Source organism: Megalopta genalis, chromosome 1 (genome assembly GCF_051020955.1).
Source record: "Megalopta genalis isolate 19385.01 chromosome 1, iyMegGena1_principal, whole genome shotgun sequence".
Classification (NCBI taxonomy): Eukaryota; Metazoa; Arthropoda; class Insecta; order Hymenoptera; family Halictidae; genus Megalopta; species Megalopta genalis.
The window spans coordinates 9,541,672-9,555,463 of NC_135013.1; the positions used below are offsets into that span (position 1 = coordinate 9,541,672).

Below are 13,792 nucleotides of genomic sequence, written 5' to 3' on the forward strand. Positions count from 1 at the left end.
TTTATTGTTTATTGATAAAATTATCTCCCGCAGAAGCGCGAGCAATTGGTTAGATGAAAAAATCAATTTTTTAGTAGGTCATATAGCACGTTTTATGCATTATTTTAGAATTTTTCGTATTTGTAAAAATCCCCAGTCTCTCATAAAAGTCACTAGGCGTTTCAAAAAGATTGTTCGATATTTCTCGGAAAGGATAAGTGAGCAATTAAAACTAATTGATGAGCAATTATGGGCAATTAAGGAGCAAATTTTTTAGCTATGTTTCATTAATATTGGTTAATACGGTGGTCCAGCTTCACACGGGTGAGAAGATGCATTTGTGGAGACCGTTAAGCAGGTATCCCATAAATTCTTATTTGTAAATCGCGCTGCTCGTAACCGGTAATCCCGGTTATACGTCAGACGTATGCGCCGCGTGGACCTAAAAGGTTCATATATTGCGCTTTTCGCGGTAAAAACGTGATAGTTACGCTCGATATTTTCTTGCTCCGCGAGGCGTGACAATGTATACGAGCATTTTGTTCTCTTCATTTGATTTCATCTGCATTACATTATGATTCGATTTGGAGCCGTACACATCACAGTGGCCAATAGTGAAAACACGAGTGTTCAATAACCAAACTGGCATTCTTTTTTCTAGCCGTCTTCATAATGCCGCATACTTGAAGAAGTTTCGCATCGAACATGGAAATGGAGCATATGTATTATCGGCGGTATCTACGTATTGCGTATTCATAGGTTTACGCCCGCAGTTGCAGTCCGCTGCTGCACAGTCCGCACCCGTACGTTCGTGTAGTGCGTTTCAGAAAACTCTCCTTATCGGAATACCGACGTATATACACACACGTACACGCGTACACGAAATCGAATTTCAAAAGTGGTGGAAAAGGGCCCAGCGGTGGTGAACGACGTATGTACTTTCAATGGGGAAAGATATCAGTGTCGAATTAGCGTTAATGTAGCCAACGTACGAAACAGTGGAACGATTTAACGGTGACGAAGCTGGTGGTTGTTTTGAGACTGGAGTGTTACCCTATTAGAATGGTTGCAAGTGTCGCGCGCGCATCGCTGCGAGGCCGTAGTGTTGTGCCAAAATAAATCAGAGTTAGTTGTTCCTCGCTGGGAACTGCTAGTGGACGAATGTGCCTCTCCGTTTGGATCCGTTTCGAAACAGCGGGCCGAGCTATGCGGAGTCGCGATTACCCGCTCTTTTGTTTCGAGGACTACGATGGGTGTCATAGTCACCCGCTGATGTACATTCCGGTATTTTAAAAGCGATCAGCCTCGCCGAGCGGAAGTGTTTTTCGCTTGGCCATCACCATTTTACCTGCCTCCCGCGGATTTCGATTTCCTGGCTTGACTGAATTACACACCTGAAAGGGAACTGCAGCACGCGAATCTTAAATCCGTGTTTTCCAACAACCTTATCCGCCCTGACGTGATTCGCCCGGTTTGCCCGCCACAGGACGGGTTATGTTTCCCACTTTCATCGGGATCCTAGGTAAGCTTTGCATTCTTCGTGATGTGATCACCGATCAGTCTAATGGATCATTTATTTTCATTTCCATTCTAGCTTTTGCCCCTTTACCCAAGTTATATCATGTTGATTATCTCCTGAAGAAAATCGATGCCCACAATTGAGAGGCCTTGTCAATGACCCCAAGTTTAGCAACAGAATTATTTTCATTGTCCTTTTTTTTCGTTCTCCCTGTCTCTCTCTCTCTATCTCTCTCTTTCTCTCTCTCTCTTTACCTCTCGTTCTATGTTTTGTTTCTCTTTTGTTTTACTATTGCGTTACACTCTACGTAAAAGTATATCCGATGCACGATCGCATTATATTCGTATCTGTGACTGATATTTATTTACCGTTTGTGTTTTTGCTTGATTATTTTGAGTTGTGAGTCCTTATACCAATACATATTAAGGTATTTTCTTTTGTTTTTCTTTTCGTTGTCGAATTTACGGTGGGTTCGATACTTGATAGTGAATGGTATAAAATATTTTTTGTTTTGTTGGACATTAGACACCCGTAATTAGTATTGTTGAGTAAACAGTAAAATTAATGATGAGACAAATTATCAAGTCAAGCAGCTGTTTCATACGTTTTTGGTATTTATGTAAATAAAGTTGTAAATAAAAATTTCAATTGTTGAATATGTAATGTTTAACATTTTTTATGAAGAATATTAAGAACTCAAAGTTCATTCTCTGGGTTGTTTGAACTACAGGTTATTCAGATTACAATAAATGCAAAAAATAGTGACTTGTTGGAGAACTCTGTAAAGACTTACAAATTGTATGTTACATTTGCCCTATTTTATTAGCAAATACATAATTAATACAAATAATTTTTTATAGGATGTATGTCAGAGATATGTTAGTATATTACATTTGAATAAGATATTTGAGATTTAGGAGAAAATGGGCTAAAGTTTTTAGTATTCTTGAAAATTATATTATATAGCTGAGAGTAAACTACAACACATCCTACTAGATTTATTTGTCTTTCTGTAATTCTATTAATTATATTAAACTCTTTGTGTGCAAACATCTTTGTTGTAAATGCTATAATACTAAAGTTAAATATAAAAAACAATAATGTATGTATCATTTAGAAGTCAATATTACTTTTATACAAACTTAATTTTATACAGACTATGACAAAAGTGGATAATTATCATAGTCGAAGAGAGGTATATCTTCATTCAGTGGGCTATTGTGAAAAAGAATTTGACCTAAAATTTATAAGAATTTTGGTATGAACTATGACATGAGACTTTTCAGACAACTATTAAATTATGTAAAATATACATACGTAACTACTAGTAATAACCACAATTATTATTTTTTTTTATCTGATCATTTTCCATTGCGTTTACACTATTAGGATTCTATGTATAACATGTTCTCACCTTTCTTAATGTTTTTTCAAATATACAATTCAAGTGAGAACCATAACATGGTCGAGTTAAAGAATACTATATTGGTAATCAGATTATTATTAAAACTTTACTAAATTTTCTCTTTAAAACTGTTTACTTGTAGTTCTTCAACTTTACCTTTTCTCATCGAATAAAATTTGTGGTGTTAAACAAAACTTTAAACTAATTTTTTCACAGTTTTCACAGTTTCTTTCACAAAAGTAAGCTAATTCAGGGGTGTAAAATTTTCTCTTAAAGCCATGATCATTAAGTCTTTTATACCTTATTCAAAGAGGGATGTTTCAGAGATCAAAGAATTATAACATCAAGGAACTTTCAATTGTTCCTTTATTTTTTTAGATATTCAATCGTGGTGGGAGGTGCCAAGTATAGCACACTTCTGCTCATTATTTAGGGCTGCCTTCAATCTTCTGGACTTTGATATTGAGGTACATACCTGAATGCTGTCTCGTATGAGTAGGCATTGTACAAGAGATTTGTTAGTACTGCTTTCAGCTTCCTGGATATTAACTAGATCGTGCTTTGGCTTTATTAAGTTACTACTAATGGCTTATGCATTATTATTTGGTTACTGCATTGATTAATGTTTCAAGCGATGTATGCCTATATGTATACTTGTTCATTAATCTTCTATATTATTCTAGGACTTAGAGGAAGCTTTGTTAACGGATGGTGGAACCGAGGGACATTTAGTACAGGAGCTAATAGTCAAATTACTTGAAGGTTGTTTACCCAATGACACTCGCAATGACATCTCCACCTTTAATTATCAGATGTTTCTTCGCAGACTATTTCGTAAGAAATGTCAGGTAAAATAAATCTTTTACAATTTAACATTAAATAGAAACTGAAAGACGCTATGTTTGCATTACTACTGAAAATAATTAATATGTTCTTTTTCTTTATTTTTTAAGGAATACAAGTGTGAGAATCCCTTTAATACAGATGTAGATTTTGAGTTATTGCCTCTTCGTCAGAAAGTAGCAATATTGAGAGCCCTCTGCGACTTCAGGCTTGACGCTGAAGACGTGGTATGTATTGCAAATAAATTCATCTTGTTTATTTTTTATTATAACTTAATGTTTTAATAAATGTTTCTAATATCTTGTTGTAATTATTCTTTTGCTCTTTGTATTCGTTCACAGGAGCATTCATTAAGTAATTTGGACTCGGATAGTCTGCGAGTCGAACCTTTAGGACATGATCGTAAGAATTCTGCCTATTGGTACTTTTACGGCACTCGATTATATAGGGAGGACTACATTGATACTTCTAACAGCATCTCACACAAACAGAAAAGTAAACCTAGGGATAAAAAGCGTAAAAGACGACGAAGCAGAGTGGCGAAAGAGGAAGAGGAAGAGGAGGAGAAGAAGGAAGACTGTTTAATATACGAGGAGGGGAAAGAAAGTGTCTGGCAAGTTGTCTGCTTTACTCAGCAGGATTGGAGTCGTTTAGTTGAGAAATTTCGCGATTCGGTAATTGTCTCATTGAACGAGTGTTAATCGCTTTCTCCTTTAGATCTGTTTAATAATGTTGTTATACTACTTAGGAGTACGATACCGAACGTAAGCTCTACCGTACTCTGTCCAAGGATTTCATGCCCGAAATTCCCAAGCTTTTTGACTTAAAAGAAAAGCAACAAAGACGCAAGTTATTGCAACGCAATAGTTCGCGAGTTCTTCGTAGCCACGAGCCTGCAACACAGATGGAAACAGTCATGGTCAGATCGAAGATCAAAACTAAAACAAATAAAGGGAGCAAAAAGGGGACACAGAACTCGAAGAATGTTTACGTTAAAGAAGAGGCACCGACATCGTTGTCTTCGCCGCCCGTTCAGAAGAAAGGACGGCAAACTAATAATTCTTTAGCGTCGGCTGTTGGTCAAATTGTAATCCATACCAGGGACGAAGTGGAAAGTTTAGAGAAAAAGAAAGGGGTTGGAAGTAACAGTGATGGGAATTATGTATCTTCTAACTATGGGTATAAATATGGATATTCGTTTGGAATCGAAGAAGAAGAACGCCGAGTTGGGATGCACAAGGTTCTTGAGAGTCTCAAGGATCATGTGGATGCGTGGCCGTTCATTGATCCCGTTGACGAAGAATATGCGCCACGGTATAATATAATTATAGATTATACAGTAATGTGTCCCTGCTAGTATGTTTATCAGTTTTCTGTCTACTGGGTTACCAATTTTTTCCAACTCTTTCTGGACGCACTTTCAAAAGAGGCAATTACAGTTGAGAAGAATAAAGAGACAGACAAAATAAGCGAACTATAAATGAAAAGTGAAATCGTCTGCCGACGTTCATTAATGGTTTTTGGTAGTAACCTATTAGAGATGCATTACTGTACAGTCATGTATATTTTTGGACTTGTTATTAACATCACACCGATATTACTTTTTCCATATAGATACTATAGTGTTGTACGGAAACCGATGGATCTCAGTACAATGGAAGAGAAACTCGATGGTGGTTTGTACAAGAGTTTAAGTGAATTTAAACGGGACTTTTGTCTCATAGTGGACAACTGTAGGCAATATAATGGTTCTGATAATGGTTAGTATTATTTAGATATACTTACATGCAACATTCTTATGTGGTCACACTTCAATTTTCAATGCCGTGTAACCTTTTTATAGAGTATACTGAAATGGCTTTCAATCTTAAAGACGCGTTCGATAAGGCTGTAAATCGGTATTTAGAATCTGAAACATCTAGCGACGAGGATCCGTCGTCGCCAAAATCGTTTCTCGCAACGCCTGTGTCACCGTCGTGTCCTTCTCGAGTTTCTTCTCCACATCAAAACCGCAAACGATCGAAAAAGTCTACGAAAAAATCGAAATCGTACAAATCCGAAGGCAAAGGAAAGTCCAAGGTGAATGAGAAGAATGACGAAGAGGAAAAGCGGGGGAAAAATTACAAGCTTCCAAAGAAGAAGAGGGGAAAGAAAAAGAGTAAGAAAGCAAAGGACGAGGAATCCGTGAACGAGGAGGAACAAGAAGATCAGGAGAGCGAGGATGCTATGTCCGAGTCAAGTATGGTAACGTCAAAAAGAAGGAAACACATAGAGGTGAACAATTTATTGTTGAAAACCAAAAAGCTGTCGTCCAAAGAATCGGAAGAGTTAAAGAAAATGAATAAGAAAATTAGTAAGGAACGTCATCAGCAGAAAAAAGAAGCAGAAAGCGTGCGTCCGATGAAAGAAACAAAAGAGAATAAGAAACGGAAGGAAGACTTTGAGGAAGATTACGAATCCCTAGTCATTGCGAAAAGTAAAAGTAGAAAGATTGAGAAACAGGAACTCGAAGAGACCGAAATACTTACAGAGAATGCAAAAAAGAGTAAGGCAAAGAAAGTAGAGCCTCCTCCAGTAGTAGATGACGAGGTATCCGAGAACAAGGACAAGACACAGCATATCAAAACGAAAAAGAATCGAAAGAAAGAGAAAACGGCATTGAAAACGTTGAAGTCGGAGGATAAATCTGAGAAGAACCGCGGAAAGGACAAAGAAAAGAAATCAAAACAGAAAAACGACGACGTGAAAAACGGAGAAATATCCAGCGAAATAGATTCCAAAGATTTAGAGCTAGAAAGCGATGTAGATTCAAAGGAGACCCCTACGTCTAAGAAGATTACTGCATTTATAGGTGATAAGGACATAGAATCGTTGGACGGTTTAAAGGATAAGCTCAACGAACGACGGCGAGAGGAGAAGCTGAAGGGCGAGAAAGAGAAACAGAAGAAAACAGGGAAAAGCGACTTTCACAACGTGTATTCAAAAAAAGTGCCTTCAAACGGTAGTACCTTTAACGACAGCGACAAAGCCGGCGTCAAACGACCAAAGTTAAAAAAGGGAATGAAAGAAGAAAAAGTTCCTACCACGGAGGATCCTGTGAAAACACAAGACCAAGAGACAAGCGAAATTAAAAAAGCAAAATCAACGAGCAAGCATACCAAAGGATTTGGAAAGGAGGAAAGCTCGATACAAGCATTGAATCAGGCAACAGAGCAAACACTCCATGTAAGAATATATCCTATTTCACGTTTAGATAATTTGTTTGATAATATTGCGATACATTGTTTTATGGTTATTTTTCTTTCTGCCTCTTAATAGGACATCAACAAATGGTTAGATGACGCACCAAGACTCTCTGAATTTTCCTCTGGGAGCGATTCTCCGATATTTCATTCTTCTGTTGAATCTGCTCGGTCTGGACCAAAGGTAGAAGCGCCGAGAAAACGACCAAGTTCAATTAAGATCTTTGGTCCTCATGGGCCCAGTAGACCAAAAAAGATACAACGCACGATAGATCGTTTGCAGCCTGGTAAAAGTAAGGGCAACTTACTGTTAAAGAAACCGCTTAATTTACCTAGCGTAAGTGTTAACGAGACGGCAGACCGCCCGTTGACCAGCGATAGCGACCCGACGAACAAGAACACTGACGAGGAACCAAAACTTAGTTTAGGAACGGTCTTGAAGAATGTGGACTCCATTCAGTTGATTTGTAAAAGTTTAGTGTCCTCGCCAAATCCTAATTTGTCGAACGACGACGAGGAAGAAGATCACAGTGTTACGCCAGTAGCCCCGGTACCTGCATCTAAGGAAGAGAACTCTTCGACCGGAAAGCCGACTGCGCAAACACCTGTGGAGGTAGAAGAATCTAAAGATAGTCAACCCAATGCGAAGGAGATGCAAAAACCTAAAGCAGCAACGCCAAATTTGAGTGCCTGGTTCAAAGCGTTCGGTGCACCAAAATCGAAGAAGAAGGATGACGAATCCGAAGATGGTGCAACAAAGAAAGATGGCGAGCTGCAGGAAGTGTTCTGTGGGAGACAAAGACGAATGAGTACTGGCGGTAGTAGTGTGAGTGAATCGGTTTCCAGTTTTTCTCAAGAATCGCCGCCAGGACGATCGGGTCGGTCTCCGCAGGCGCAACCCATTATAGCTTCTGTAGAACCACAAATAAGAGGAGCTGGATTTTATCAGGATGCTTTGTCGACGGGAAGCAGTCCTTACAACAGTCCCTATTATGCCACTCCGCCGAGGTACAGCGCTCAGTTACCACCCACTCCTTCACCTCAAAATCATCCTCTTTCTCCAGCTTACCCGTCATCGTCTTACGAGCAAGCACCTCTTTACTCTCAGGTGCCGCCTCAGGCACCTCCTCAACAATCCCATCAATCATTTCAGAAGTCACCGCAGGAAAATTCTGGAGAAGTATATCATCAATTGTCGCCCACTTTCCCTCAGCGTTCTCCGCAAGCTAACTTTCCCCAAAGTTCGGCACAGAACGAATCGTTCAGTCAACAAATATCACCAGCTAATCAAAATCCGTCTCCAGTCTACTCGCAACACTCGCCTCAACCGATACAGCAGGTGTTTCCCCAACCTTCCCCTCAACCACTACCGTCGAATTACTCTCAACCATCGCCTCAACAATCGCCCACCCCCAAATACCCACAACTGTCACCGCAACAGAATACCACCAATTACTCCCAGCCTTCACCTCAAGCATCTAATTATTCTCAAGCTTCACCTCAGCAACCTCGTTCTCCCTACTCCCAGCCTTCGCCTCAAGCACCACCACCAAATTATTCTCAGCCGTCTCCGCAACAACAGCATTCTCCTTACGCGCAATCCCCTCAGCAGTCGTCCGGGTACTCTCAACTGTCTCCTCAACCACCGTCAAACTACTCTCAGCCATCGCCTCAACCTCCACCCGTCTATTCACAACCGTCGGAATCTTCAAATTTTCCTCACCCGTGTCCTCAAACTCGCCCTGCTGGCTACTCGCAGCCGTCGCCTCAACCTCTTACAGGATACTCGCAACCGTCCCCTCAGCCACGAAATTATTCTCAACCGTCGCCTCAGCAAATTCAAACCTTCCCGCAACCGTCGCCGCAAGCAACACCTACGTACTCTCAGACTTCCCCACAGAGTGCGAACTATTCTCAACCTTCGCCGCAACAGTCGGTCAAATATTCCCAACCCTCTCCTCAGCAACCTGCAAACTATTCGCATCCTATACACTCGCCACAGACGCCTCAAAATTATTCACAGCTGTCTCCTCAACAAGCACCACCCAACAATTATTCCCAACCGTCTCCGTCGTCTCAACAGTCTCGTAACTACTCGCAAACGTCACCATCGCCTCAGCAATCTCGCAGCTACTCTCAACCGTCACCATCGCCTCAACAATCTCGGAACTACATGCAACCGTCGCCGTCGCCTCAACAGTCCCGTAATTATTCCCAGCCGTCACCGCAACAGAAGACAGCCTGTACGTCGCAATCGTCACAGCAAACTTCCAGTTACTCGCAACCGTCACCTCAACAAAATGTAAACTACACATCGCAACCACAAACCTCTAAAAGTTCGGAGGAATGTTCACCGAGTCCAGCTACACCGACAACATATTCTCAAGGGTTCAAACACAATCACGGCTACATACAATCACCGGCGCCATCATCGGTCAGTGAAACGGAGCATCGATCGGAGTATCTAAAGTCCTCCAGCAACGTCGAGAAGTCTTCGAGCAGTGAACAACAGAGAAATTTCACCGTTCCAACAGAGACGTCGCTAAACCTGAATACGAATCATCAGATCTATCAATCGCCGAATCAGTATCCGCCAACGTTCGGGAACAACTATCCAAACCTGGACTTACAGAGATCGAGGCCAGAACAGCCGCAGCAACAGCAACAAGCGTCTCAAGAACGCCCCAGTTTCACCGACCTTAGCGAATCTCTCAACGCGCAGAAGTATGTTCAACAACGTTCGTTCCTTGGTAAAACGTCGACTGCCAGTGATCAGCTGTCGACGCAGGATCAACAATCTCAGCTATTAGCGTTCCAACAGAACCTGACGACGCACGAATCTCTCTATCCGAGCGGTTTCCAATCGTCTGGGTACGCGATGCCAAACTCGAGACCGGTTTATCCTAGCCCACACTATTTCGATGCCAGTTCGAAGACTGCCACCGGTGGACCTGTAAATAGCTCGGCCAGCAACCTTCCGCCCGTAAAGAAACGTATATACAATGAATCATCCAGCGACACAACTCGCGGCCTGACACAGGAGGCTGCAGCGAGATCTGGCCAAGAACAGTTCGCCTTCGATCCGATAATGGCGTTGCCGCAACCGGAAGCGATTTCAGCTAGTCAATTCGATGCCTCGTTCGTTGGAAATTTGGCCGATTCGGTGGCCACAAATCCGGCATACGCTCGTCTAGGTCTAGGCTTAGTGGGTCGTGCAAGCAAAGAGCAACAGCAATTGTTAACAATCCCTCGGCCACCGCCGACGAAACCGGAACACCTCGCTTACGCGCGCAGTCCAGCCACTGGAACCGCGGAATTGGATCTGAATCTTCTTCAGAGTCTGCAAACAGCAGCCGCGAAAAATACTCAGGGCATACTGTCTATGTCGCGTAGAGGTGGAGAAGGACCGGTGGCGGGTAACACGTCTGCGCCAACAAAAACGAAAAAAAGCAGGAAGAGCAAACAGCAACAACAACAGCAGCAGGAGCAACAAAACGTTGCGAATGTTTCGTCGGCAGTGAGCACAGAGCCGCAACCCGCACCTGGTATACCTGGCTTTTCACAATACACCGGTACACCAGCGGATTCGATCGGTCTGAAAAATAGCGGCATGGTCCCGCCAGCTGGCAGTGCCTTCAATTTCGCCGCGTCGACCAGCACCACTACCAGTTCACCTTTCTACGATAAAGACCCATCGGCTGCGGCGGCAGCGTTCGCCTTTTTGGACGAGTTTCGGAATCCGAGCAGTTATTACAGTATGGCGCTCAGACAACAGCAACAACAACAACAGCCACAGGTGCCGCCGGTCACGGACGCTACCCAGCAGGCTTGCAACAAACTCAGCAATCAACCGCCGAGAAATTATCCGCCTCATCCTTTTCTTCATTCTGCGCAGAGATCAGCAGCGTACGGACCACCAGTCTCGGCTTATGTCACGCCTCACGGACCGAATTTAACAGTGGACCCAACTGCATACCAACAGTACATTCATTCCCTCTATGCACTTCAACCGCCGCCGCATCATCATCGACCGTCCTGGCTTTAGCTGTTAAAATCTGTGTGATGGGCATCTAAATATTTCGACTAGCGCTGTAAAAATTGAAACGTTCTAACTATTCAAACTTCGAATCGTAGCAAATACTTCCAATTATTTGAATATCATCCTGTATCAATACCTTTCAAGCGGTTACTTCGTACTTGTTAGATTCGCTTGATAGACTTCTCTTTGGCCCAATTCCTTTTCGATATAGCACTGAACAACTTCCAAAATTTCGAATACTGTAATAACACAATTTGGTAAACTTAACAGGAATTCGAATTCAAACAATTGTCGTCAATCAATCTATTAGAAATTGTCACTTGATAGGAATGATATCCAAATGATTCGAAATAATTAATACAATTGTAAGTTCGAATAATTCGAACTTTATTTACAGCCCAAATTTGTATGACACTTCGGTGGATATGCCGTCCCTCGTTGAGCGGAAGAAACAGCGTTCGAAATAGACGAGCACCTCTGTCAAAAAGTATTTAGCCATTACTTCACTGTAATTATGCTACTTTTAATCGAATATTTTTTAGTGATCGTATTATTTTATACAAGAAAATTTTTCTTGCCTACATACAATTGTTGCCATTGACAGCAGACAAGATATAGGATAGATAATATCTTATACATTCTTATATCTCACTGACAGAAAACTTCATAGTTTCCGAATTTTTGTTGACTTGGAGCAAAATAAGATAGTGACGCTATTAGTGGTGTAAGAACTTCTATTGAATGTTTCGGAAGTGACTTGCTAATTTTGTTAGGAGTAACAATTAAAGTGCAATCATATTTTTATCATCTTTAGTTTATTTTGTACGTATTGAGAAAGTTATTGTATATGTATTATTTTAAGTGTTACGTGCTAATTTTAGCTCTTGAGTTCAATTTAGTTTTGAATATCGCGATCCATAATTATAGAGGTTATAATGAGATAATTGTTCTTTTACGGCAGTGCTCGGAACGCAACATTGAGTCGCGGGGAGCGAGTGTGGCTGCAGGCGGTAGTCAGGAAACTGAACCAAATGTTGCGTTTCGAAACATTCCGAGCACTGTTTTACGAGATCAGTATCTCAAAAATTCTTACGTATATCTCTATAAAACGTTGAATTTATTCTATATCTTGTCTTTGCTAACATTAAAATTTATTGTTCAATATGACTACCGAATTTTACATTAATATCGTGTTCAGTACTTTTCTGTGAACGCTGTTTCTTTAAATATTGCTTGTCATCGCATTCACTGTTACAACTCCTTTTCTTCTTTTTTTCTAACCGAAGTAGTACCAGTGTTTTTCTTGTTCAATTTTGTTCGATAACAGATCGGTTGTAGTACAATATTAACCGATATCTTTTGGTAAAGAAGGGGGGCAAACAATTTATTTATTTTATAGATCTTTTCTTGAACATTTATTTTTTCGTGTCGTCAAACAATTTGGTAATTTCTTCGAGAAGAACTCTGGTACTGGCAATGAAAGATAACAAAATTTCTAATCGAGTATGTTCCTCAAGAACATTGATAGAAACACCGTGAACTTGTGAATGTCAAGCAGTAAAAGAATCACGCAATCATGGTCGTCCATTTATTTTATTTTCTTCTGTATATGTGTACTTTTTACTGATTGACTAGAGATTAACGGATTTTGAAAGCTCTTTAAAATTCGGGTGCCGGATTTTCCACCGGGCTGTCCTCCACCCCCTGTTTTCGCATTTGTTTCCCGTTTTTTACCGAAAGCGATACGAACTTTGACATTTTTACACGATTTATCAGGAAAACAGAAAAGAAAAAGATGTTTAGCTTTTATCGGATAATCTACTTATGTAGTCATATGTACATAAAGAATAAGCCTACATCACGTGGGAATTTTTGATAGTTCTTTTTCTAATGAACTAGCCGACGACTTAGATGCGTGAAGTTCAGTCGCTAGTGACCGGAAGTAACCTTCTATCAAAAGTTCCTCTATCTACTACCGCTCTTACAGCGCTACTATCTATTTCTCTTTCTCGATGTATCGGGGATATGAATTATGCAATATTCAATTTTCTAGCGAAAGAAACGAGTTTATCACGACAGTGCTCGTAACATGCCCAGGCTGTCGTAAATATTTCGCCTTTTCCCGAATTTATGTTTTAACAAACATAAAATGAAAAGAGAATGGCTAGACAAAATGTAGGGGTATACGTGACTTCTAAGTTCGAAGAATTTCTGTATGATATCGAGCGCACTGTTGCCGGTGTATCTTATGTAGAGTATATAGATTCGATAGTATGTAAGCTAGAATTCGTTTCTTTGTATATAAAATACATATCCTTCATAGACGATGTGCTCGATGTAAAGAAAGATCTGCAAAGTGAAAAACTTTGTAGAATCGTCCGCGGTAGGTTACGAATGGAGAAGTATAGGGAACTTTCTGAAGAATGAATATACGTATGTGTGGGTGCGTGTGTGAGTGCACGCGCAAGTGTGAATATGAGAAACCGATACGTGTGTGTGTATACGTATTTGTGTATACGTATTTGTGTGCGCGCGAGGAAGAGGACGAAAATGTAATACGCCGCAATCATACATTAACCCACCTTATTGCTAAAAAAACTGATGGAAGCGGTATATTAAAACTTATAAATATATACATATATATTGTAAATGTATATTGTAAATGTATCGATGACAGATTAAAGCACAGTTTGTTACAAAACCCTTTATTAGTTTTTATTCATCCATTACTTATAGGTAACACATCTAATATTATATAAAATTAT

General features: G+C 40.5%; 1 protein-coding gene across 2 annotated transcripts; it reads left to right on the forward strand.

The window, feature by feature from the left end:
- Positions 1-475: 475 nt before the first annotated feature.
- LOC117228942 (uncharacterized) lies at positions 476-13,728 on the forward strand. Of its 2 annotated transcripts, XM_033485046.2 has the most exons (9): positions 476-1,501; positions 3,282-3,370; positions 3,587-3,751; positions 3,857-3,973; positions 4,088-4,420; positions 4,495-5,060; positions 5,361-5,506; positions 5,590-6,971; positions 7,065-13,728. In XM_033485046.2, the coding sequence occupies exons 1-9, from the start codon at positions 1,474-1,476 to the stop codon at positions 11,031-11,033; spliced, it is 6,795 nt and encodes a 2,264-aa protein (XP_033340937.2). In that variant the 5' UTR covers positions 476-1,473; the 3' UTR covers positions 11,034-13,728. The 2 variants fall into 2 exon arrangements, with proteins under 2 accessions (XP_033340937.2, XP_033340938.2); XM_033485047.2 differs by lacking the exon at positions 3,282-3,370 and having other exon boundaries at positions 477-1,501.
- The last annotated feature ends 64 nt before the right edge of the window (positions 13,729-13,792 follow it).

Excerpts from the sequence above, each read along its gene's own strand:
- LOC117228942 (XM_033485046.2), top strand. The coding sequence starts at position 1,474 with ATGTTTCCCACTTTCATCGGGATCCTAG. Across the intron at positions 4,421-4,494 it reads TTGAGAAATTTCGCGATTCG|GAGTACGATACCGAACGTAA; the intron begins GTAATTGTCTCA and ends TATACTACTTAG. Across the intron at positions 5,061-5,360 it reads GACGAAGAATATGCGCCACG|ATACTATAGTGTTGTACGGA; the intron begins GTATAATATAAT and ends TTTTCCATATAG.